This window comes from Dermacentor albipictus, chromosome 10 (assembly GCF_038994185.2).
Source record: "Dermacentor albipictus isolate Rhodes 1998 colony chromosome 10, USDA_Dalb.pri_finalv2, whole genome shotgun sequence".
Taxonomy (NCBI): Eukaryota; Metazoa; Arthropoda; class Arachnida; order Ixodida; family Ixodidae; genus Dermacentor; species Dermacentor albipictus.
The window spans coordinates 54176642-54202871 of NC_091830.1; the positions used below are offsets into that span (position 1 = coordinate 54176642).

The 26230-nt window shown below is 44.1% G+C and overlaps 1 protein-coding gene and 1 long non-coding RNA gene across 3 annotated transcripts in view; one reads left to right on the forward strand and one right to left on the reverse strand.

Annotated features, from left to right (window-relative positions):
* Nucleotides 1-20220, forward strand: part of LOC135907619 (ornithine decarboxylase-like) — a 55808-nt gene extending 35588 nt beyond the window's left edge. For both annotated transcript variants that reach the window (XM_065439299.2, XM_065439300.2), the window contains 6 exons: nucleotides 7107-7273; nucleotides 8629-8763; nucleotides 12547-12712; nucleotides 14134-14287; nucleotides 16774-16877; nucleotides 18393-20220. In XM_065439299.2, the coding sequence (XP_065295371.2) occupies nucleotides 7107-7273; nucleotides 8629-8763; nucleotides 12547-12712; nucleotides 14134-14287; nucleotides 16774-16877; nucleotides 18393-18737 (1071 nt within the window). In that variant the 3' untranslated portion in view covers nucleotides 18738-20220. The remainder of the gene's footprint in view (nucleotides 1-7106; nucleotides 7274-8628; nucleotides 8764-12546; nucleotides 12713-14133; nucleotides 14288-16773; nucleotides 16878-18392) is intronic.
* The window catches only part of LOC135907623 (uncharacterized), a 290002-nt gene that overhangs the window by 46951 nt on the left and 216821 nt on the right, over nucleotides 1-26230 (reverse strand). The gene's annotated exons all lie outside the window — the stretch shown is intronic.

Below are 26230 nucleotides of genomic sequence, written 5' to 3' on the forward strand. Positions count from 1 at the left end.
GGATGCATCGAAGTGACGCAATATGGGCCCTGACGTTAGCAGAAATTTTAGCTGGCGGAACGCGTCGTCGCAAGCCGATGTCCAGTTGAAAGGGACGGCTTTTTGGAGAAGACATGTTAGGGGGTACACCACGTCGGCGAATCTTGGGACGAAGCGACGAAAATACGAGCACAGGCCCAAGAAACTTCTCAACTCCCGCACTGACTTCGGTGCTTCGAAGGAGCTGACTGCCTCAATCTTCCGTGGATCTGGCCTCACACCGTTTTTGTCGACCAGATGCCCAAGTACTAACGTCTCGGTTTCCCCGAAACGACATTTCTTGGAATTTAGGATCAAGCCGGCTTGTTTGACACAATCCAAAACAAGACTGAGACGGCTGTTATGCTCACTCAATGTGCTGCCAAAAATCACCACATCGTCGAGGTAGCACAAACAAATTTCCCATTTAAGTCCTCGGAGGATAGTATCCATGAATCGTTCGAATGTTGCTGGCGCGTTACAAAGGCCGAACGGCATAACGTTAAATTCATAAAGACCGTCTGGTGTCACGAAGGCCGTTTTCTCCTTATCGTCTGGGTGCATGGGTATCTGCCAATACCCTGATCGCAAATCCAGTGATGAAAAGTAGGCAGCGGAATGTAAACAATCGATGACATCATCAATTCTAGGAAGTGGATACACATCCTTTTTGGTGACCGCATTCAGTTTCCTGTAATCGACGCAAAACCGCCACGATCCATCCTTCTTCTTTACTAAGATCACTGGTGCTGCCCACGGACTAGAAGACTCTTGAACGACGTTATTCCGCAGCATGTCTTTCACCTGTTCAGCAATAACTGTCCTCTCGGTTGAAGAAACGCGGTAAGGCTTTTGCCGAATGGGGTGCGCAGATCCGGTGTCAATTCTGTGGCGAGCACGAGAACGCGGGAGTGAAGCCTGCTTGTCGCCTTGTGTGAAATCGAACACAGAAAGATGTGCCCACAATACTTGTGCGAGAGCGCGGCGCTCATGTGAGGGCAGTGCCTTGTTGATCATTCGTAGGATCTGCTCTTCAGAAATGTTTCGTTGGGGATCGCTAGTATGAGACTGCTCCTCCTCGCTTAGAACTGTAATGGAGCTATAAGTAATCTTGTCAAATTCAGCAAGCTTCATATCACGCGGGAGAACGGCAGGGACGCAAGAACAATTGAAAGCCCACAAATTTGAGACGCCATTCACTACTCTCACGACAGAGCGTGGCACGAGTACATCTTTCTTTGCGCAGCTCGACGTAAGTGGCTGGACTTGCGCGTCAAACGCTGAAAGGTCGGCAGCAGTGAAGTTGACAGGGACACGTGACAGCGACCAAGGCGGTACCAGCAAATTCTTCGAAACAACACAATAGTTTTTCACTGGTAAGGATGTGTCGGCAAGGGTGGCGAGAAGTGCGCTATTCAAAGTAATTTCGCCTCTGCCACAGTTAACAGATGCACCACAATCCTGAAGAAAGTCAATCCCGAGAATTACGTCATGAGTGCACCGCGGTAATACGAGGAATTCTGTTTTAAGGTCTTCTCCTCCGAACAAAACACTTGCAACACAGATACCAAGGGGCACTAGGCACTCTCCACTGACACCACGAAACGTCACATCACCATTCCACGGGAACATAACTTTCCGACCCAGCCTCTCCTTGAAAGTCACACTCATGACGGAAACGGTAGCACCAGTATCCACTAATGCTGTTGCAGGTATACTATCAATTAACACACGCACTTTGTGCTTCACCATCATAATAGGCAGAGGAGTATTTCGCAGAGACGCAGACGGTCCGGCGACCTTACCTCCATCGGTCGCGCCGGCTAGTTTCCCGACGGCTGAGGTGACGCAGCACGTCGCCGTGGTGACGGTGAACGGCGTGGGCGACTGGTTGGGGGCGTCAGGCTGCGGTCCGAAGCTGGCGAGCCACTCCTTCTACTATATTGGCGGAAGGTATTCCGGGGTGGCGCGCCTGTGGTGTTTGCACCATCAGGGTCTGTCGGCCAACGGTCGTCATAACTGTCACGTTCAAAATTAGGCCGAGTTGGTGGTGGGCCATATCTTGTCTGTCGGCGCCGGCGACAAAAACGAGCAATGTGCCCTGAGGCGCCACAGCTGTAACACACAGGCGATGCGCGACCGACGTTGTAAGCCTCGGGGTCAACCCTGGGACGCTGCGAATAATAAATGCGATCTTCCGAATTCCGATTCGTGGTGGTAGCTCGACGAGTTCGTTGATCGTGCGTCACGTCGTCGGGAAAGGTACGCCGGTGCTGTCGCAGCTGATCGACTCGACACTCTGCAACGCCTGGCATGGCAGACAATGCGGACACAGCAGATGCATGTTCTTGAGGTTGGTTGGGAGCCCACCCAAGCTGTTCGACATCCGCCCCTTTGTTGTGTCTTTCAAGTTCTTCGCGAACAATTTGCCTTATCGTTGCCGCAAGGTCAAATTGAAAACTGTAGTCATTGTCTTCAACGCTTGCCACCGTTGCGACATTTGCTAACCTGCCGAACTTAGGCGTGATACGGCGCAGCTTCAAGGCCTCAAATGTGCGGCAATGCTTGATGAGGTCGGCGACCGAGGCGAGACTCTCCTTGCCGATTAAATAATTGTACACATCCTCGGCTATGCCTTTGAGAAGGTGTCCAACCTTGTCCTCTTCGGACATTCGAGGATTGACCGTTCTGCAAAGCTTCAGGATTGCTTCAATGTACGTGGTACAGGTCTCACCTGGGACTTGAGCGCGTTGCAGCCATGTCTGCTCCGCCCGCTTCCTCTTCGTGGTGGAATCGCCGAAGCATTCGGTAAGGTGAGTCACGAAGCTGTCCCACGTTGTGCAGATATCTTCATGGTTCTCGAACCACACTAGCGCAGTGTCTGTGAGGAACAGAACCACATTGTCGAGCTGAGCCGTGGAATTCCAGCCGTTGTACTTGCTCACACGCTTGTAGTGGGTGAGCCATTCCTCCACGTCCTCGCCGAATTTTCCTGAGAAAGGGCGGGGCTCCATCTGATGCATCCAGGCGCCGGTTGTTCGCACTGGAGCTGCCAGAGAAGGTTGTTGGTCACCGCTGTGGGACATCGGGATCTCAAGTGGTGTTGGGGGCAGTCGAGCGAGGCGTCGGCTCCGGCGTGGTACTTGCTGCAGCAGCTCCGTCGTCTTGGTCGAAGTACCCAGCACCTCCACCACAAAACTGTTACGGTTAAAGTTAAACAGGCTTTATTTAAGGACCGAGATTGATGGCGAAGTAAAGATGGCGTCCCGAGGCCGCACACGCATGCACACGCTAACGTCTTCTTCTTCTTCTCCTCGCCCGGCTCATGCCGTAGCAATATATATATATATATATATATATATATATATATATATATATATATATATATATATATATATATATATATATATATATATATATATATATATCCGCCTATCCAGTATTTTATGAATGAACTTAAGCACCAAGACTTGTTGCTCTAGAAAGAATCCTCCTGTTCCCGTTGTCATTGTCCTCATTCTCTGAAACTGCACATGTATTTACTGCACCTGCTGCATTTCCTGCGTGGCTATATGGTTCAAGACAAGGTTAGTGAGTAGAGGTTTTAACATGTATAACCTAAAATTTGGACCTTTCAGGTGCTTTGTTTCCGAGAAAAGTTTGTGAGAGGTTGTATTTTATTTCCTTGTTTTCTTTTGTGTGTGAGGGAAGAAAGAAAAAAAGGAAAGTGGGGCTAGAGGAAATCTTTACTTTGTTACACTGTCGTTTGTTACTTTTCGTACGCACCGTAATTTGGCTTTAAGCAGTGATGCCAATGGACTGCAAGGTAACTGCTCGATTGTCTTATAACGACGTGTTAGCCATTTCGCTTACTCCAAAGAATTCGCCCAAGCACCAAAAACCTAGTGCTTTCCTGAACAATGCACACAGAAAACGAGGTCTTGTGGAAAACTTGCGGAAAGAACAAGTGAGCAGTAAACGCGACATCTTCCTTTATAGTTTCTGAAACGAAAACGCCGGTCATTTGCCGTATAACTGCTGTTTTAGAGCGCAATTTATTTCGACACCTCAAAGCGTATTGTTTTTTTGTAATGCAACCGTAATTTAATGCCGCAGACACAAGCGCCGAATGATATTTGAAATAATGTCTTTAGAAGACACTGAATGTATCAAAATTGTGGACTCTTCAAACTGCCAGGTAGGCGACCTCGACAATATAGCCAACCGGAACCGTCGGGGCAACCAGACATCCAGAAGTACAAAGTTATGAGAATGTAAAATCAATAAAAGGCCAAGCAGAGCATAAAATTTGTAAGCCACGAGGCGAAGGATGCCTCTTGCACCTTTACTTTTTTACGATGAGGGCGCAGCCTACCTGGCAGATGGGGGAATGTCTGTGTAACTTTTAGATCCTCTACTGTATTTTCATGCTGCATGTGCTTGTTATCTGTTTTATGTTTGTTTGATTCGTTCCGCTCTCTTTACCCTCTTGAGTCAAAGAGTACACATTTGTGCATACAAATTGTCTGTCAGAGTTCTGTACAGTGGCGCGAAGAAAAAGAAAGCTGGTCATTGTTACCCGAAGGGCAGAGCATTGGAATGATAAGGAGGTTTAGCAATGCCCTGGCGCTCCTGAGGCAGTGCTCTGACAATCAGCTGGTGCCGCGCGCTGGCGCTAACACAGACACGATAATTTCTCCTGAGCAGCAGAAAGAGTGCTCTAGAAGCTTTTAGGCGTCTCATAAATTCTACCATGATCAGCAGCATCGCCTCTTTCGTGGCCGTGTCGTACATAGTGGTAAGTGTGGCGAGACGAAAGGAAAAGCGTGGTTGCTAATATCCTAAACAGTGGTGCTCAAATGGCCGGAAGAGTCAACGCAGGGGGACTGCTTCCATTTGTTCTTGGACCTACGATTGCGAGCAAGTCGTCCGTGTTTTGGTTATCGTTACCAATCTAAAGCATTGGCTGGCACTACGGGCGGTTGTCCGCGGTAGATTGTGAAAGTGATGGGAGAGTTCCACACTCCCGGCCGATTTTAGATAAAGCTGTCAAGCTAAGAGTATTCATGTATCTCTAGCGGTGGTGGAGTTGCTGTTGTAGTTGGCGGCAAATAGCTCTGTCGGCCGATGAAGTTGAGCTGTTTGGTCAATATCTGCACTGTTGCGCATGATCAGCTCATGGTTGCGATGTTTTGGACAGTGTAGTAGCGCTCGCGCCGATCCTTCCTGAAGCGAAATGGCAGCACGTTGTGGTGTTTTTGAATGGTAATATAGTCATCCCTACGACAAGTGTAATGATAGATGGGGGTCGGTTTTGTCTCGAAGGAAGCTCTTAAGAAGCCCCGAGGCCCTCCATAATGTGACAGGGGCGATGTGTAAACGAAAGGATATGTTTACAAAATATTTAGAAAGAAAGTTGGTCAAAAGATGATGTCTGATTCGGCCCACATAAAGCGAGCCCATCGTCGTCTTTATCGTTGTGCCAAACCTTGAGTTCTTCCATGTATCGATCACTCCTTAACATCACCCTCCCTTGGCGGAAGCACCGTCCTGGCGCGTGCTACGAAGCTGAGCAGCTAGAAGGGCAATAGTCCTTCAACCGGGAAACGTGAATATTAATTGGTAGCGAGGCGATCGCGAAAGCAGGGCCCAGGGGAATAATCTCGTAATTGGCATCAGCGAGTTGACAAAGCGCCTTGTAGGGTCCGGTGTAGCGTGGAAAGAGCTTCTCTGATAGCCCAACGTGGCGGTATGGCAACCATAGGAGGACCAGACAGCCAGGCATGAAGTGAACATCCTGTGCCGGCTATCGTAACAGAAACGTGGCCGATATGGTAAGTAAACCATATCGGTTCATCACCAGGGGTTCTCCACACAGCACGGTTGCAAGATCGCGTAGCGATTCGCTGCTCTTGACGGTATGAAGGCGGATGCCATGAAGTTTGTGTTGGTCTGGCCACAGTGCACACAGAGTGAATGACCATGCTGGCGAGCTCCTGCCGGACAAGGACATGGACGAATGGAGTCGTAATCGAGCTCGAGTCACCGGCGTGAACTGGGACAGGGGTCATGACCTCAATTTCGCGGCATACCATATGTGTCACTTGATCTGGTGGAACTGACGCCAATACTAGCGTCCGTTCTTCACAAGAGGACGTGGCAGCTGTGTAGGGAAGATGGCCAAATGCGTGACCAATACGTTGGCTTTCAGCCTGCTCAAAGCACTGGCAATCCTTTGCGTTCTCTCCATAAAGACAGCAACGTGTCATTATCATCACAAAAATCCCATATTTCTTTTTGTCGATCGCCGATTGCTTAGTACTCAATGCACCCGCCGTGGTTGCTCAGTGGCTATGGTGTTGGGCTGCTGAGCACGAGGTCGCGGGATCGAGTCCCAGCCATGCGGCCGCATTTCGATGGGGGCGAAATGCGAAAACACCCGTGTACATAGATTTACGTGCACGTTAGAGATCCCCAGGTGGTCGAAGTTTCCGGAGTCCTCCACTACTGCGTGCCTCATAATCAGAAACTGTTTTTAGCACGTGAAACCCCATAAAATATTTTTTTAATACTCAATGGAGCTCAAAGCTATCGTCCTTAGCGTCTGCAAAAAAGTGAAGGCCAATGATGTGATGCTTTAGGTCGGCTACAAATGCGATTTTGAGGAAGGTGTGTACTAGTTTGCAGAAATAACCTTGTAGTGAGTGCTCTGGTATAGCGTGCCACCATCACGCGAGTGCCCTGGCCTCGAGGTGACCGACAGATGAACTTTCTTCAGTTAGTTACAAAAATATTTACAGGAAGTCCACCATGCTTCCTCTCCTTTCAATCCCTTAGATATTTAGATCCACCATTGAAATTTATTCACCGTGCGCATGTTAGTGCAGTTTCAAAATAGTGCCTTTGTTAGGGCATCGATATATTAATTAGTCCTGAAGAGTGAAATGACAAATTGCTATACGATTTCTTTAGGTTTTGATTGGAATGTCTGTACCTTGTAAATTATTCGTGAAGACGCTATTATGCAATCTCAAGGGGAAACTTACTTTCTCGTAGTAACAGCTTCTGTCTTCACTGTTATATTGCAGAGGGAGATTGGTACTATGCTTGACCTTGGAACTACACCTGATCGCATTCTGTACGCACAGACAGTAAAAAATTGCTCGCACCTGGACTACGCTTTAGAACACGGTGTTGAACTTATGACCTTCGACTCTGCAGAAGAACTGGACAAAATACATCACAAGGATGCAAGGTGTGAAAATTGATGAGACATTTTTTCCCCGTTACAAAATCTAGAACATATCGACGACAGGAACATTTTACTTGTAAATATTTCTTGGAGTTTGAAGAACAGGCCTGTCGCATGAACAAATACCCTCCCGAAAACGTACCTGCTACGAGTAGAATAAAAGCGCGGAATGAAGGAAAACAGAACAGAATTCATCATTTCTCTATCGTCAACGCTGTACACATCTGAACTACATCGTGACGGCACTGTAGGAGAAAAAAAAGCACGCAGGGTACAGAGATTGAGGTTCGAAACAAACGTAACATCTAGAATAGGCGCTCTACAGATGTCAGATATACTGGTCCATATTGATAATTTCTTTCCACCCATAGTTAGCCAACATTTCGCTGCAGTATCAGCAGTGCGAATGCGCAAGCCAATTATTTACCATGTCTGCGTAAATGTGTATCCAAGTATAATTAAGCTGCCTGTTGAAACTTCAACATACCAACATTCTTTGGTCAACGATAAAAATATCTGCACAGAAGAAGTTAGCACGAATGTAAAGTTTTTAACGCTTTTTATTAACTATTCTCTGTTCCTATTATTAACAAGTATTTTATTCGGACTTCGCAATTTGGCTACGATATTGTGAATTGATGAACATTTATTGTACCAGTAACGTACGGCATAAGGTAAAACTTTCATGTACCACTCAGAAATATATTGCACGGAATCTTGGCATTGACTTTCATGCATTTTTTTTTCGGTGAATAGAAGAAATCGCCGCTCACATGTTTAAAAATAACCTTACCCTACGAGGTCACATAAAGCACAGACAGTTTTTCTCTATAGGGATATGTTTCGAATACGATGCACATATATTTGGAAATTTAGTTCGAACCTCTTCACGCCTAAATATCGGCGTGATGTTACGGCAAGTGGTGTTATATTTGGAGACATACGAGAGCTACATTTCATGAAGCACCTGAGTTTATGCGAAATAGTTAATAGCAGAAATATGTAATGTATGTGTGCATGTGTCCTCCCATATATTTTACAGAAGTAACGACGAATCTGCATTGAAATCACAATTAAGTGGACCTCTCCTAACAAATTTAAAATTGCAGCTCTACTGACTTGGGTTACTTGGGTTACGGGAATGTCGCGTAGAATTGGGATTCAGCTTACTTTTTAGGTAAGCGAACGCATGAAAGCAAGTAAGAAGTTTTCTCTCGGGAGCATATTTGTAAATCTATTACTAAGGTAATACTAAAAAGCTGAGAAAAAATTGCGTACTATCATACATGATAATATATGGCTTAAAAGAGGCTTTCGCTGCTCTTATACAGAATTTCATAACTTTTTTTCCCGTGAAGGCTCCTGCTCCGCATAATCGGTGACGAAGAGGGATGTCACTACACACTGAACAAAAAGTTTGGATGCTTGATTAGCGACGCACCACAACTACTGGAAAAAGCACGAGCTCTAGGCCGCAGAGTGGTTGGCATTGCGTAAGTAGTCTTTCGTGTATATTTGACATGAGTGTAAACTGCTGAATGTTCAAATAGACCAAGAAAATATGCTATCTGAGCAAATTGCTTTAACAATGCGTAATGGGATCATGCTGATAAACAGCACACATTACGAGAGAGAGAAATAAGCTTGTTGTTAAAAAGTAATTTGGCGCAATGGTCAGAGCCCCTTTAGTCCAAGTCCAGGTTGTCCCGCCAGATCTGAGCTTCTTAGATGTGCCTCCCAGTGCTACAATGTGCGGCGTGTTTGATCAAACCGGCCTTATTCAAAATCCCAAGTAATTGGTTTTAGTTTGAGTTTGCCGCCGCACAACATGCAGTCGGTCCTGTGGCGAGTGGACAGCATGTCCTTTTGTAATTTAAGGTGGGGGGAATACCCCGACCTGACTTTTGTACCGTGGCTTCATCGTCACTGAGTTGTGTGCGAGGGGAGGGTCATTTTCTTTTTCTGGTTGTGCGCTGCTTAGCGAGAATCTCTCGGACATTATTTGTATCGCTGTACGATGGCTTCCCAATACCATCCCAGTCGACTCTGCCCAGTTAAGAATCACTCAGGCTAGCGTATCGGCCCGTTCATTCCCTTCCAGGCGCTTGTGGCCGCGCCATATTGAAGTTTGTCTCATAAACCTGGTGCAGCACTTACTTTCAGAAGTCTCGTCTAAACATGTCGACATACAATGAGGATATTACTTTCAAAACACTAGTTCCACCTTAGCTTCCAATATTGAAAGAACTCTCGAAACTCGTCAACTATAAAGTACTTTGGCAACGATGTCGTTTTTTTACAACTTGTTGCTACATCCCCTAATGCCGTCTTTGCAGCATTGGATTGCATTTCCTAAACAAAAAATCTGGAGGACGCTTAAGCTTCGTTTTTAAGAGGGAGCTTTGGCTCGGGCCCAACTCCGATGCGGCCAATTAAAATACATGTAAAACAAAGAAACGCTTTTCTAAGATACCGTTGGACCGATTTTAATAAAATTTGTTGCATTTGAGAGAGAAAGGTAAATTTTAGTGACTGTTGGAAGCGGAATTTCCACTTATTGCCTAATTTTTCTTAAAAGAGTTTTCAAATATTCGAAAGTTCTAAAAGCTAGAAGCACAACGTTTACGAAATAATACCCCCGCGTCAAGAACAGGTATCGCGGTTCTGTAAATAGCATTCATTAGACCATTGAAAGCAGACAAATTCAATATGTCGATTTATAGCTTACGTGAGTTCTTTACGTTGTGTACATGGGTTCTGCATAAGATGTGTTTGTGTATTAGTAATTTTTTACATTCATGCATAACATATCGATTTCGTGCGCTTTCGATTTACTATTAGGCGCAATTCACATAATTGTGACATCATTTTCATTGCTGCGTTACAAAGTAAACTTGATAGTTTCGTTTTCTGAAAATTTGCGATTCTTGCCAACTTTATTGAAAACGTCGAAACCAATAGTCACTAGGTTTTCAGTTTTCCTTTCAAATGCAATATACATCGATAAATTTCGTGCAGTGGCTGGCAAAAGAAAACGAGTTCCCCTTTTACATGTGTTTAGATAGGACCACTCGAGCTAAGGCTTGCTCTTAAGAGTGGAACGCGATAGCATTCAAAGAGCCCTGACTTCTTCTCACGCTTGCCGGTAACTGCAGCGTATGCAATTGTAATGTATATCGGGAAACGCTGCCGGCGAACGCTATGCATGAAGGCGGGCTTTCTGGTAGAAGCATGTCTATTTGTCTTGTCTATATAGTCTTGTCTATTTAGCTTTCGCTCGTGGATGTGCACTTTCTGTCTTGTTCTATTGCAAAGCCTGTTTTTTTTATTTACGAAGCGATCATATGAAGAGCCGACATTCCCTAACCAGATGCTTCTGTATGAACCAAACTCTGACGAAAACAAACAATCGGCGAAAACGCAAATTGAGAGAACACAAGTGATCAATGTTTGCGCCTTCGCCCTAAGGGCGAAGGCGCAAACAAGAGGGCCTCCTGATGATTCATCGTCCCTCAGGTCTTGACGCACCTCTCAAAATCGCTCGAACTCACACGAACACAAATATTTCATTTATTAATTAAAAAAGGCCTCAGAGGCCTACGAAGATGCATAGCGTGATGGGGGCATATGACACAGTTTGTCACAAAATACCATCGATAAAAAGATATCGATGCATAAAAAAATTGATATATTGGCACAAAACGAAAAAAAATTTCATGTCTACAGAAAGATGTAAAAAAAGAAATACGAATGAACAGATAAGCAATCCATAAAAACAGCCATAACAGCAAAAACTATTACATAAAAGCAGCAAGCTACAATGCGTCGAGACGTTCTACACTGCGTAAGGTTAAAGATAACATCACATGGCATGACGCGTGACAATCAATTGAAAACGTAGGCTTAATAGGTTTAATTAGTACTCGTGTACCAAGTCAACCCTACGCACAGAGTGGAGAAGTATGTTGTAACAAATTACAGTTATTCACAATTAAACCATATTAGGCAGTTTTAGTCAGGCGTCCCTAACCACCCACATACGCAGCGCGCAAGGTTTCGCGTGCATAGCCGTACATGCTCGTACGAGACGACAATAGTTGGCCGGACGCAAAAGTGGAGAAGGGGACTGCTGACTTGCACGCGCAGGCCCCAGTAGTGTGCTATTCAGTGCCGCGATATGTCACCTTCTGAAACTGCGTAGCCAGCATCACGCGCCAAGAAGTCAAACCAACAGCTGGAGTCATATCTTTGGCAAGGGCGATGCCGAAAAATGCCCTCTCGTGGACACGCGAGAACCCGCGCGAACGCCTCGCGAAGCCCACTGAGCCTGCAGCGGAGGCTACGCAACGTTTGAAAAGCTGCGGGCGCATGCAAGATACGATGCGTGCTCCTGCGCACTGCGCACTGACGCCTCCGCGGGTTTGCCGCGTTCTCAGAGCCGCTGCGGACTCCCAACTAAAGCTGTCTAATGTCACCTTATCCGTAGATCCATGGCAACTAAGGATTAATTTCTGTAATTTCTGTCCCATTCACAGAAAAAAAAAAGCTTGATACAGTAACATTATTTATATTGTTGGTGTACCTGCATTGAGAACAAAGAACAAGAACGGGTTGCAACAATGCGTTTGTAGAATTCCGACTTGCCATTCAGCAGTCAAGCTGACCATGGAGTTCAAACGGATGCTCTCCCGTGTGAAGGCCGAGAAAACAGTGCTGCTGCACCATCTACTTTTTAAGGGGACTCACTGCACACATTTCTTTAGGCCTGGAATGGCATATCTAGGGAGCTCAAAGAATATGCTGTAGTAAAATTAAGAAATCCTTCAATTCAAGGGAACCATTGAATTAAATTATTTCCATGCCTTTCTTAATGCTGATGAAACATGAGAAGGCATGTATTGGAATCTAAACGCCCATGCCATAGAAGTTTTAGAAATTTCCACTTCAAGTGCAGTAAGCGTAATGCGCCTTCACAAATACACGTGATCTTGATGGCGCAAGCATGCGTTCTCGAAGACTTGCAGACACGGCAGTTTTTCAAGATACTGTAGTAATGGTAAGATCACTAAAACTAAAATAGGTGATGTTTGAATTAGTTGGATGCAATCATTTATAATATCTCGATATAGGTAACCAGCTATTTTGCACGAGGCTCCCTCCGCGCGTAGAATATATCTAGTGGGGCTGAATACCATGTTACTATAACGAGAAAGTGCACGTAATGCTTCGGGACAATATTTTGATTTACTATTTATTAAACCTTAAATTTTTTCCAGGTTTCACGTAGGCTGTGCTTATCAAGACCCCGGCATCTTCGTAAGAACAATTGAACAGGCGAGGAAAATATTTGACTTGGCAACTGAGATGGGCTTTCAAATGAACGTTCTTGACATTGGTGGGGGATTTCCCGGAGGTCTCAGGAACAAGGAAAAATTTCTCAAGGTAATCGCTTTGTTCATTTTTTATGTATTTGTATTACCAAGCCAATCGCAGTGCGAGCATGGTGATACGTTTAGACAAAATGTTATTCGAATTGTTGATACTAGAAAAGTAAAAAAACAACATGAATTTGGAAGGTCTGTTATATTTCGACATTTTGGTTATCTTGGTGGCAAAAAGTTGTTTTATTATCTGTCAATTTCACCTCCTTGGCCTCTCTTTTGTGAGTCTCTTGCTCTAAAGTACTTGCAGCAACCGTGCAAGAAGTATCCAGCAAATACTTTCAGTCGTGTCGCTCACTCTGAAATTACGCTCAACTGAAGCATCGCATGTAAAATCATCTGAGACCATATTGCTCGTAGAACTCTTTATATACATTAAGCGTATTATATTAAAACGTGTACAGATTCCACAAGAAGCTGTACAATAACGATAGCATACGGAAAATATATGAAATAATTGCGATGCGTACAGAACATTTCAACTCTACCCAGGCACACGCTTGGCAACTCACAAGTATCAGCACTTATTGGCATGCAGCCTCCCATTGTATTTGACCAAAAAAATACCGGATGTAGTTCTGGCATATTTATGCAACGAATGTACCGTTAGGCTACTTACTCTACATTACTGATGTAATCAAGCGTGATCTGTATTGCTATTGCAAGTTGCTATGTAGATTGACACTTTTTGTCCGTATTATAAACATCTCTATGCCTATGAGCAAATTACATGCGTCTAGCGTACTTCTGTGAAGTCGTATATGCAAATCCAAAGGTACACTTCATTGATAATCAGCAGTGATATCGTATAGGGTGTGTTAATTACTGCTAGGGCACTGTTGAAAGTGATCGGACCACGGGGACAATGGCGGCTTGGCGTTTTCACTCAGAGCAACTACAGTATCACGGTGTATAAATGGGCATTTCATGGCACGTCAGATTATCTAGCAAGAAGTTGTGCTCACAAAAGTAATACCAGCCATCATGAAATTATTTGAAGTTTACTTATTTTGCGTTTTTACCACAATTTATTTTGCTTCGACATGGATAGCTTTTTTTTTCTTCTGGAGACGACACATGCAGAATTGAAGCAGAAGTCATGGCAACGCTGTTTGCCACCCAGAGTGTAAGCGTAAACAATCGTTAAACAAGTTCAAGTGCGCGACAAAAAAACATAATTTGAGGCGAAGCTTGGAGACGCAGCTCCATTAGATATTGTATTATCCAACAGTCACGAAACATCAAAAAGATTGCGTTCATTTCGATTGTCGTAAAGTACACAAAATTTGCCGGACATTTACCACCACAGCGACAACGTGAACGAAAAGGTAAAGCAAGATATGCCTCGGTAAATCGCGCAAAATTTCTATGATAATGTTGTTCCCATGATTTCATCAATTAATAGTGATTGCGCATCCACAGGTGTGTGCCTCCATCCGCTCCGCTCTGGACGCTTACTTCCCATCGCCAAATGATATAACCATTCTGGCCGAGCCCGGTCAGTTCTTTGTGACTTCAGCTTACACTTTGCTCCTCAAAGTGGTTGGGAAAAGGAAGAGGAATCTTCTCATCGACGGTAGGTGTATAAATTTGGAAGAGATATGTTCCCATCTGCCTATCCTACTTGTAAACCAATTGATAAACATAGCTAAGAATTACATTTACTGGAATGGTACTAAATAGTATACATGGAACATTGTGTCTTCCCTTCACTTACACCTGATATTGCAGCTTGCAGCTAGAACAATATGTCATTTTTTTGGTCAAAGAAAAAAAAAATGGTCGTGTGGAAAGATTGGCGTGATTATTGGTGCTATAATTTTTGAAGGCAACAGGATTAAGGCAGCTTGAGTAACACAATATGATTGAGACAACCGATAAGATGAAAACATTGGCGTTGTGGTCCTGTTTCTTATTGGCAGTAACTTGTAGGGCAACTTGCATTGCATTGTAGTTACTGCATTGCTAATGAAGTAACTTGCATTGTAGGGTGAGGCATGGGTTGTGAGGCATGGGAGTTGGGTTGGGCATGGGTGAGGCATGGGAGTTGCACGCAGCTGCTGTCTGCCGCGTAGCGTAAATACCGCAGCCGCTGTGGGGCGACGTGATGAGTTCGCTGACAGCGCACTATGGCCGGCTGATAACCGCATTTGGTGCGTCGTGGGAGCCAACATTGGACGTGGTAGCGTCGGCGTGAACATCCAACATGAAATTTTGACTGGGCCCCACGGTCATGTTTAGTAGTAGGCGGCTTGTGGGAGCAGTCCCCTGAGCGTCCCCTGGCCTTCGCAGTGCCAGACGTAGAATAAATAGCGGGAGCAACGCAAAGGGTATCCAAAGAGATATCTGATTGCCAATAGCAATGCTACTACGGACCGCATTGAATCACTATTTGCTGCAAACTATTTCTGAAATGGTCACTTAACTTCAAACCTTTTCTCGACATCCATAAAAAAGTGTTTTAGGGCACCTTTGAGGAAGTTATGATTTGCCTGTAGCACATCTCCTGACATCAATGGAAAAAGGTGTTTTAGTGACCCAAAAAAGGTTGTTTAAACGTTGTATCTAAGGAAATAATATAAAGGTTTATTTTTCACGGACGTGCACTTTTTTTTTTCTCGAAATCTTCAGGAATTTCAACATCAAAGCAACAGGGCCTGATTTGCCCGGAGTCTATTGCATGCACGAATTTCGAGCAGTTTATTAACCATCATTTCAGTTATGAAGAGGTGAGGCAGGAGATCCTATAAGCGCGGTAATGTTGCTCATGCCCCTCCTTTTTTTTAATCACAAATGAGGCAGCGCCTGGTGAAATGTCCTGGGCACCATAGACACGTAGCCGCAGAATGACATTGGCTATGTATTGTGACTAGAGAAAGATTTAAAGCAATGTCTTGGAGATAACTACCGGGAAATGAGCCCCCACGCGCTTTTTTTACTTCCTTTGAAGGTTGTAGCGCCCAAGCGGACCTATTGTTCGCAAAGTGAGTCTTTTGCATATAGACAACCTTCAACACCCTAAGAGATGCAAAAAAGCAGTACGGGTTATCTAAGAGCGTTCACTAGCACCTGTTGGTGAAAATGTCTGAAAAAAAATTGATGGTGCAGGAAATCTGTCTTGATAGCCAACAGACCCAAAGAAGTTCAATGTTTTTGTTCATGTTCAGTGCGTGGTACGTTCATAGCGAAATCTGGAAGCTGCGTTATTAAACAATACCTGTGTTGTGTTTGTATTAGGTAACGTGTCTTAGACTAAAACAAGAAACAGTGATTGCGCTCTAGTGTTTCATTTGGTACCAGTCGAAGTTGTAGATATGCGGCATGCGAGATGTTGAAGACAGACAGATTTGTAGACCTGTAGACAGATTTGCTGACCTGATAATTTGTTGTCTTAGACATTTACACTCAATTTGAGATATGTTACAAAAAAGCCCATCCTTCCGTTGATGAAGTGATTAAATTTCGAAATAATTACAGCTTGAATATGAGTTTGCCATGTTATTGTAACCCTCAATCACGTTAGGCTAAACATTGAGAATTCTTAATGTGGCCAGCAATACGGCTTGGCTTCTATGCGCATTGAACAAAATATGAAGGTGCACTTTCAAAATTTTTAACTCAGACGCGTACTAGTTGCGGGTCATGCTAAGGATGAAGTCGAATTGCGCAAGACCGTTCTAGTGTTGGGCATTACTTACTGGTCATAGAACAAAGGAAACCACTGGCCAAAAAAGAGCTTTTAAACTCGCGTAAAATTAGGAGTTTCACAATTAGAGAGTCAGAATGGCTGATAGCTTCCTTACAGTATTTTTTACAGCACTGGAGTGAATTTATGAATCATTATATACATACGTTGAGAAAAAAAACATTTTTCGGCTTTTGGAATTTTCCTACTGTAGTAGGAAGAGTGCCTAGTAGATTAACTCAAAAGCTGCTAATAATATAAAAACTCCTCTAAGACACCCACCTGTGCTTACCGCTGATGGAAAGTAAACGTGTTTCGATCGTCTTGCAAAATAGTCGAGCAGTATGGAAGCACATTTTTCTCTGTGTTACTTTCAGGGAAGATCCAAGAGTACCAAGAAGTCTTCCTGAGTGAAAGCAAAAGAAACTGCATCACTAACTGCATCTACGATTTCTTGGACGTACAGTTCCGGCCACTGGACGTAAGGGTTATTTTCATATATATACTACAGCCTCCTCTTTCCCATATTGCACGATAAATGAGGCTGGGTGAAGGCGGGTTATAGTTTACGCAAAATCCTGTGAAGAGATTGTTCGGCTATGGTAAAGAAGAAAAAAACGGGACGCGAGAAGTAAAGCATGCTCGTAGTGGTATCTGCATTAGGGAAAAAAAAAGACAAAGCCAAGTTTCACTATTCTTGTATCAATAGGCAGTTTAAACTGCCTTAACAACTTTTAGCTCTTTCACAGGTGGGCATAAATATACCAGCACATGGTTGATGTGTGTTTTAGATGATGGTAAAGGGCTTATTCTAACGTTGAACACACAGAAGATTTGTTATATTTGGTCCTGTGATTTTCAAAGCTATGTATACGTGCTAGAATCACGTTAGCACAAGAAGAATTTTAACGACTACCTGGTTCTAATAGCCTAAAAGTGGCGAATAACTTAGGTTCCGCCAATTTGAAGTTAGTTTTCCAGTTTCAGCATTCAAGTGGCACTGTCCTGAAGTGATATGTACTCAGCAGAAATGCAAAAAGCACCGATGCATTCGAGATACGGGCAACGAAAGTGTGTGCAAATGCATCAAAATTTCATCTGGCATCACCTCCAACTGATAGAGGGAGTTTTCAAAAAACTGGCAGGTCAATGTATTTTCTACCGCATTTAAAGAACACAATTCTCGAAAGTGGTACTGGCTTAGGATTTCTTCTAACGGCGTATGACATCACATGGCAGCAATGCAATACCGCAACTGAATAAGTGACCTAAAGTGATTATTTGAATTCACTTGAATATATGATTGTTTCAAGTCGGTAAGGTTCAGTTTGTTACCTTAAAACTCCCCCACTGGGGCATTATATGAGGGATGGGTTTTCACAAAATAGCAAGAACATCGTGAGAAATAATAATTTAACCTAATGGTCGGTTACAAGTTTTGTGAACGAAGATGGACAAGTGGTAGTATCGATGTTGGGGGTAAGGCCGTTCCAGTCTGTGGCGCTTCGGAAGTAAATGTCAGCTGAGATAAAAAGCCTAGCCAAATTTCGAACTGACGTACATAGGAAAATATACTTCACATATATTAAGTCTGTATCCGCTGTACGATGTCCTGCTTTGTGCATTCAACGAAGTGATCTAGTGATCTTACATGCACCTCTGCAAAGCGGTAGATTCTGACAACAATAGCCGCGTAACAAAGGTTCGTCTGTGCTTGTTTCTTCCTTCTACTGAGTATCATCATCATCATCATCATCATCATCATCATCATCATCAGCCTGGTTACGCCCACTGCAGGGCAAAGGCCTCTCCCATATTTCTCCAACAACCCCGGTCATGTACTAATTGTGGCCATGCCGTCCCTGCAGTATAGAGTATAGACTACTCAGTATAGAGTAAATGAAATACATGTTCACATCCCTTACCCTACAGCTCTGTATCGCCAAAGACTCGACGAAAAGCTTCTCACATTTGTTTTTCCTGATATTTCTTGCAGCCACCATACGATCGCCCGCGCAACCTTCTCAGCACCCTCTGGGGGGCCACCTGTAGCCCACTGGACTGCATCGCCGACAGGCAGCTCTTCTTCGACACAAAGCCAGACGAGTGGATAGTCGTGGACAACATGGGCGCCTACTCGCTCGTAAACGCTTGCGGCTTCAACGGCTTCGGATTCCCGCGCGTGCACTACGTGGTCGATCCAGCGGACGCGGCCAGCGTACGCGCAATCCTGGACGCCTTGCCCGTGGAAGGCGGTTACGGGCCAGCCGTTGAGATCGTCAAGAAACGTCCCAGCGACAACGCCCTCAAGAAGAACGGCCTGATACAGAACGGTCATTGAGAAGGACTGGCTCGAGCAATAAGCCCGATGAGAAAAAATGACTTGGCGGATTGCATTTCAGTTAGCCGGCACCCTGTCTATCCAACGCGAGCACTAGCTTCCGGCAACTACTTAGTGTATTTTGAAGCCCTCGCGTCCTTTTTGTTTAAGGTAGTGGTTAGCAAAGGCATAGATGGTTTTTCGTTACTAAGCGTCAATTTTTCTAGCGTTTAATATTCTGCTAGAGAAGGCGCAATTAGCAAATTGATTGTGTCTCGCTAGAACGACGGAACTTTTTGGTTGACAGCATTGCAGTTCAAAGTAGTGCTTATTTTGCGTACTTCAGATGCGGAAATGTGTTGGACTTGGAAAGGATGAGTAAACGAAGATCCTTCTCAAACACAGTTTGCGACAGTGCTACAGTCAAAATCTGGAAAGAACTGCAGTGAACATTTAGATACCGGAAGGTACAGTCTCGTTAGTCAAAGTTGGATGGTGGAAGCTTCACCCTATTTACGACAGTTCGACGGAGACCTCCCCCACGATCTGTTTCCTCGCATTTTTAAGGGTGTTTTTACGGGTTGACACAATTTGCAGCTCTGCTGTGAAAGATGCAGCAACTATAAAATTGTAACCGGGCTGTGTATGCACCCTATGTGGGATGTCGATGAAAAGTGACAATTTATTTCCGGATAAAGAAGTTTGATCAAGACAGACAACGGCGTCCCCGAGACAGCGGTTTATTCGTACTTCTGAAAAGGTGGAATTCTTCATCTCTTTCAATGTATGTAACGAAAAAAAGAAAGAAAGATCTCCAGCCTCCCGTTTCATAGTGGCCATGGCAAGTCAAACGAAAGGGGGCAAACATATAAAATTGACATAACGGTCGTAGTGGCTGCGACAATTTCGCTTTCCTTTAATTTTTAAGGGGATGATAAAGAAACATTCACTAGAAAATAGAAACTTATTTAACGGTCATATATACCGCTTGTCGACACATTTAGTGGTCTTGCAATAAAGAAAGAATACAACCATCCATTCTTGCTTTTCAATGAAAATGAACCTTTATAACACGTATTTAAATTCTGCATACGCAATAATAATGAAAAAGCTAGTCATCACCGAGTATTATTGGCTGCTGCTGGAACAATATAGCAGTAAAAGTGAAAAGACTGGCTTCACTGACCTAGAATATAGCTTTGTAGCCTTTATTTGTGTTGATGTTCGAAGATGTTAAGCTACAGGATTTGTATTGATTGTATTTTGGTTGAGATATTTAGTGACCTAGAACAGCTACTTTCGCACTCCAAAATGCTCAAAACACCTGTTGTGGTAAAAGCCTGCATACAAATCTGTAATCTTTAAAGTGTGCATCAGTACTTGTGCGGGAACAAAAACATCTTCCTTTGACACATATTACTCTGAACTCTATATCTGGGACGTATTGGCTACACAGTTTGTTCCCGCAGAGAAATAAAACTGTAATTCCATGTTTTCTTTTTCATGTTTTGGGTACTCATTGTGCATTATGCTGCAGGCTATCACAGAGAAGTCTGTGCGAATGACGTGCAAAGTATTATCATCGGGTACAACACATTGCGGCGCTGCCAACGGTGCTCTGATAACGTCAGCAAGGGGATTCCCCTTTGCCATTTGTTAAGTTTTGCTAAAATAGCTGTGTTTTTATGCTTTGGTTGTGCTCTTAGTGTGCTCACATACCACGGTACTTTTGAGATGTTACATATACTTTAGAATAACGCAATTTTGTGAATGGCAGTGTCGGGTTCACGAGAAATATTGTGTAATTAGTATATCTTCACACAGCGGCAGTCGTCACGGTTAACGTGCTATCCTCTTAGTCATTCAGGAAATATCTCTCCGCGTAACCTGCGGAGCTTCTGAAACCAAACACGATCTCAGGGTTCATTCACGAAAATTCGTGCAGGCTAAGCGGCACTGTAGCAGAACGGTAGTTTCGCATGTTGCTCAAGACTATTGCATTTGGTGTTGCATATACAAAGCGTTTGACGACATGAAAGATATCGCAATTTCGCTGACTAGCCGTTTATTTCGAACATTAGTTGTGAAACCCACCACAATGCTTCGCAGACGCCAAGTATGTTTTACACCATTCCTCTATTGTGTTAACATTTTCAAGGTACTTCACGAGCTTTGCGCGGGCCACCTGTGTATGTCTCCACTCATTTTCCCGACTCCCATGCCACTGAATAGTGCACGGTCGAATGGGTATTGCCCCGGGCTGCTGTGCTGAGCTAACGACGATAAAAATCGACCGTCAGACCAACTTGCGTCAAGGAGTATGTGCACTTATGCGCCGCTCTTCATCGAACCTCCTTCACGCCGACATAGCTCGCTGTACATGCGGGACTGGGTAGAAACCGCTGTTCAATGAACCTCTTTGATAGCAAGTTGGGTCAGAAGTTATGGGTCAGTAGGTTTGTGGCACTCTTCAATCAGTGCCTCTGGTGCAAGCTTGGATAACTAGGTGCGCCGCTGGGAATGTGCCGCTCTAGATTGACGAAGAAACGGAATCAAGCCCATATTACAAGGTTTCCTCAAGGAGAGCAAACCAACGCTTTAGCAGGTTGCACCGCAAACTCTCTGGATGCGATTCGCTTTTGAATGAACCTCTTGCAATCAATCGCTTGAACCAGATGCGCCAGGAATGCACTGGGTATGTGACGCTCTTTAATTAACCTCTCGTCAACTTGGTCACTCAGTCTGTGCTATTGGATGCACGGTAAGCTAGGGAACAATTAGCAGCTTTTACACGCACGAGCGTGCGAAGCTGAGGATCTCGGAGTCCGCGTGCGGACTTCTCAACAGTGTCACTAGATGGAGCAGTGCGTCAAAAAAAGCGCGAGAGAGGAGCCAGGCTGCCACATAAAAGGTTTCTCAGTGTTCGCATGCACCGACGCGCCACGCATTTCGGAAGCCACATGAATGCTTCCGAATGCATGAACGCATTTCGGAAGCCACATGAATTGTTCTTAGGCAAGTGTGAACGAGGAGTCCCGCTGAAAGTACGCGCCTGGTACGTAACTCGCTTGGACACTGGAAATACGTTTTTCCCCATATTGTTTTAATTATGAACACATCATTGTCGACAGTGACCGCGAAACGGGTTCTGCGTAGTTTCTTTTTTGCAAGTAAACCTCGTATTACCAGTTTTTCGATTTTGAAATAAAATGTTAATGCATGTTATCATGATTAGGACATTTCTGTTAAATGCACTTTCAGATCGGAAAGCATTCGGAAAGCATCACCTTATTGATGTATAATTGAAACATATCGCTATAAAATGCCTAAAAGCCGGACTTCAACGTAATCATGGTGCGTTGAAGATTTCGTTGCTCCTCTGTGCGTCGGCTTCCTTGCCCTTCTTTGTTTAGCGCTGCAGCTGCTTATTCGGTCAAGCAGGAGAACACCCCAACTTCTAAATTGATTTGTCTTAGGCTTGAATACACATGACGCGTGTATATAACAAAATAAATTAAAATATATTATGTAAATATCATTGACAAATAGTCTCGCCTGTATTTGTTAAGTCGTAACACGAATTGCCATGGTTGAATGAATCGCGGGCATTGTTTCCGCTTCTCGTGATAGCAGGAGAAATGGTCGGGCTTTGCTGAGCCGACTACAGCTCTGGGGGTCGAGCTGAGTGGTAGTGAATTAAGCCGATTTTACCCTAGGATGTCCAGCACTGCAGGTAAAGGCAACTTTACTTTGTTTGCCTTGGTAACTAATCTTGCCTTCCTTCCCTCTACTACATGTTCCGGACACTTTGTGGGCGCCAGAAACCTGTTATTGGTGGTCAGTGATGCGCATCTAGATGTAGACGACAGCGCTTCGACGGGAGCTTGATCACTTTTCTGTTATTGAAATCAATTGTATGAGTTCAAATAAATGTGTTGCATAGATAACGTGCTATTTGTTGCAAATTTGGAGATCCGTTGCGTACAGAAATGCATCAGAGACAAGTTCATGCAAAGAGCAGCCTGCTGGAGAAACGTTTGACAGATGTTAGCTTGCATGACCAGATCTTACCCCCAGAAGAATATTGTGGCAGCAAGATATAATTTTGAAGAGCTCAGCACAATGCGTTCAATATTAAATAGATTGGACAACTTAGACCGTTCACTTACATCACTTCATCTTCTGCGGAAGCTGTAGTCCACACGCATTGAATTTTCTAACTGGTAACTGATGTAGTGTTCCTGCAACCCTCGGTAAACATGAAGAACCCTCGTTTTCTAAGAAAGGGATAACTCGGAAACGACTTCGCCGTCAACAACGGCTAAACCAATTTTGTAAACGATGAAGAAATGTTTGTTCGGTCTCCATTCAATGCTCATTTCGAATAATACAGCAGGGGCACTATAACGTAAAACTATTCCAAACTTTTATATTCCAATTCTGCTATCAGCCCTCCGCGATTGGTCAAAAACTTTTTCGACCATCCCCACTTCATCTGTCTGTCACGCGACGTTACGAAAACCGCAATACCTCCACATCTGATATGATGTGTGCACACTGATTATGCATGATTTGACAGAAAAAATAAAAACAGTTATTTCTGATTTGACCCCTTTTCGCCATTAGCCCTCGGCTACAGGTAAAAAGTTTTCGGGCTGCACCCACTTCACCTGCCTGTCACGCGACGTCACAAAACCGCAAAAACTCACCGCGTCAAAGTGACGTGTACGCGATAAAGATGCATTAATATGCCGAAGAAAACTGAGTTTTTTTCGGAATAGCCGCAGGCTGCCCCGTTCCGAAAGGAATAAAAGATGGCTGCCGCCGATCGCTGAGACGCTGGCTACTCGCACCTGCTCATTTGCGTATAATAAAACTTCTTGCGTGACCGTGTAACGTTTTCAAGCACTTTCGACACGTTTACTACCTCATTCTGCCAACTCTTCTTTGCTGAGGGTCAATTTTAGCGTCATTCTTAAGCTTCCGTTGCATGCCGCCGCGATTTTCGACCAGCCACCACAAGCTAAGTAAGGGAAAGCCGAGCAATCGCAGACGCCGGCACCACCCTCTTCATCCGGTCATCAGTTTTCAGTGAACTATCTCTGCCCTAGGGAATCCCTCTCCACTTTAGCGTTCTCCTCGCCTCTTGTCAGCCAATTAGATACAACAAGCCACTCAGTGTAGGCAATTTTATTCGTTTTTCCAGCAAACAAAAGGGACCTCCTATGAACGAGGAGAGCGTTTGATTGGTCTGTTCAGACAACCCTATGGGTGACCTCCCGGTGCTTGCGTCGGTGGTTTCGCAAATCTGACGTCAGGAAATTGGAATAGAAACATATTGGAATAGTTTTACGTTATAGGGCCCCAGGGCTGACATTATCAGTAGGCCACTTAGTCCTCCTCTCGGACGTCAAGTCCCCTCGTCTAATCTGGAAAAGTACTAGAGCGGCAGAAATTGTGATGCGACTCTCTGGTAACGCCACGACGTAGACAGTTAAGACATATCAAATGGGTGGGAACAGCGAAGACAGGTGCAGCTGCTCTACCCGAAAGATTTCCCTTCAGCGTGAATACCACTTCTGCGGGCGGCGACAGTTTTCCAAATAATGCAGTAGTACCCCAAGGACGATGTATTTTGCTGAAGGAAAACTACGCTGGACGGAAACGTGCTGGTTACACCATGAACAAGAACAAACAGATTTTTCTCGTGGCTTCTATGATTTAATTTATTTGAACAGTCAAGCTGTATATATTAGTGCTTCTGCTCCTGCTTCCCGGGAAAGCTTTTCTAATCGCTTCTCATATTTTTGAAACGCATAGACATTCATGAGGCTTTTTAAAGAGTGTGAGCGCGTGCGCATGGGCCCCTCGACGTATGTGCCACTTCTGTTTAATGTGATCACTGTGCTTACGGTATTCGTCGCGCGATACGTCTTGTAGCATCTATGGTGGTCAATTCAGCACACGCTTCTAGCTTTTCATTAAAAACGACTGTTCTGTCTCCTCTAACTCGCACTGTACATTACTCAGTAGACTACGACTCAGTAGACACTGTACGTTACTCAGTAGACTAAGGCCTGATTCTACCATCAAAATGAAAAAAAAGTTTAATAAGTAATGATTGAGTACATAATAGAAAGTACGCACGGCGACGAGCCAAATAAAACATGTGAACTTGTGGTATTTACATACCATTTCCTCTTTCCATCTTTTTTTCAGAACACGATACCACGGTGGCCGTACGTTATCTGAAACGAAAGCATCCTCTTGATAACAACGGAATACTACGTTTTGCTATGAAATGTCGTTCTTCTAGTTTTCATCCTCTGCTTACGAACCTCTCTAATATTAGTTTGCGTACGAGTGCCTTTGGTTATGGTCGGAAAATTACAGGAGTTGCCCCATTTCGTAAGTGTGACTGCAAGAGCGACATCAAAAATTATAGCCCCATGACTCTCCTGTCTCCGTTTACAAACGTGTGCTAAATAGCTATGTTTGCGCATCTGCCGTTTTTATTTAGGCCCAAGATTGCCAGGAAGTTTTTGTTCATGGTTGGTCTGTGGAACTAAACCTCTTTTCTTTTCTTGATGCTGCGGGACCCACTGTTGATAACCGGAGGCAGTTAGGCACAGTATATTTAGACCTGTCAAATACAACTCATAACCTCCTTACCCATAAACTCCCCCAGTTGCGGCATGTGCACGCTGATTAAAGGCAAGCGGTCCACTAATTTATTTACGTTCGCTTTGGTGCGAAGTGCACTTCGCCTTATGAATCACCTCCCGGTGTTCAGCATGGATGTGTTTTAGTCCTATCATAGTTAAACATCTTTACTAATTAGCTTGAAGAACGTTTGCGTCATACACGTCTCGTTTTGTACACTGACAATACTAAACTCTGAGATGAAATAAATTCAGCGCAGGATTCTGCAAGCTTACAGAAAGATGTGAATTCTGGGGCGCAGTGAAGTGCTTCTCACTTTTAGCATGTCATTTCAACTAGGACACTTGTAAAAATATTTCAGTCCCGACATGTCCTTACTGTACGAATACTAACCTAATAACGTTTTCTACAAAAGACCGAGCCCTACGCGTGACTTAGGATACTGATTGATTCCCGCCTAATTTTCGAGGAACATGCTGCAAACATTGTAAATACATCCTGCAGAAACGTGGGGCTCATAAAAAGAAGGACAAAATGTTTACGAATGTCAATTGCGTTGTTCTCTTGTATGCTTTTTTTTTCACGCTCGACGTTAGAGTTTAGTTCTGTGGTATGGAACAGGAATAATTTGATCAATGCGGCAAGAAATTTAATGTGTATTATGTGTTTATGTATAATGTGTAACGTGTAAATATATGTGTAATATGTGTAATTTAATGCCTTTGAGAGGGCACTGCACATGTCAAATTTTAGACCCCTACAAATGCGGCGAAAAAATAATGATTATTTTTATGCGAAGCATATTACGAGAGCTCAACCCAGCTCCTCAGGCGCGGCGGTGTCGCCATGAA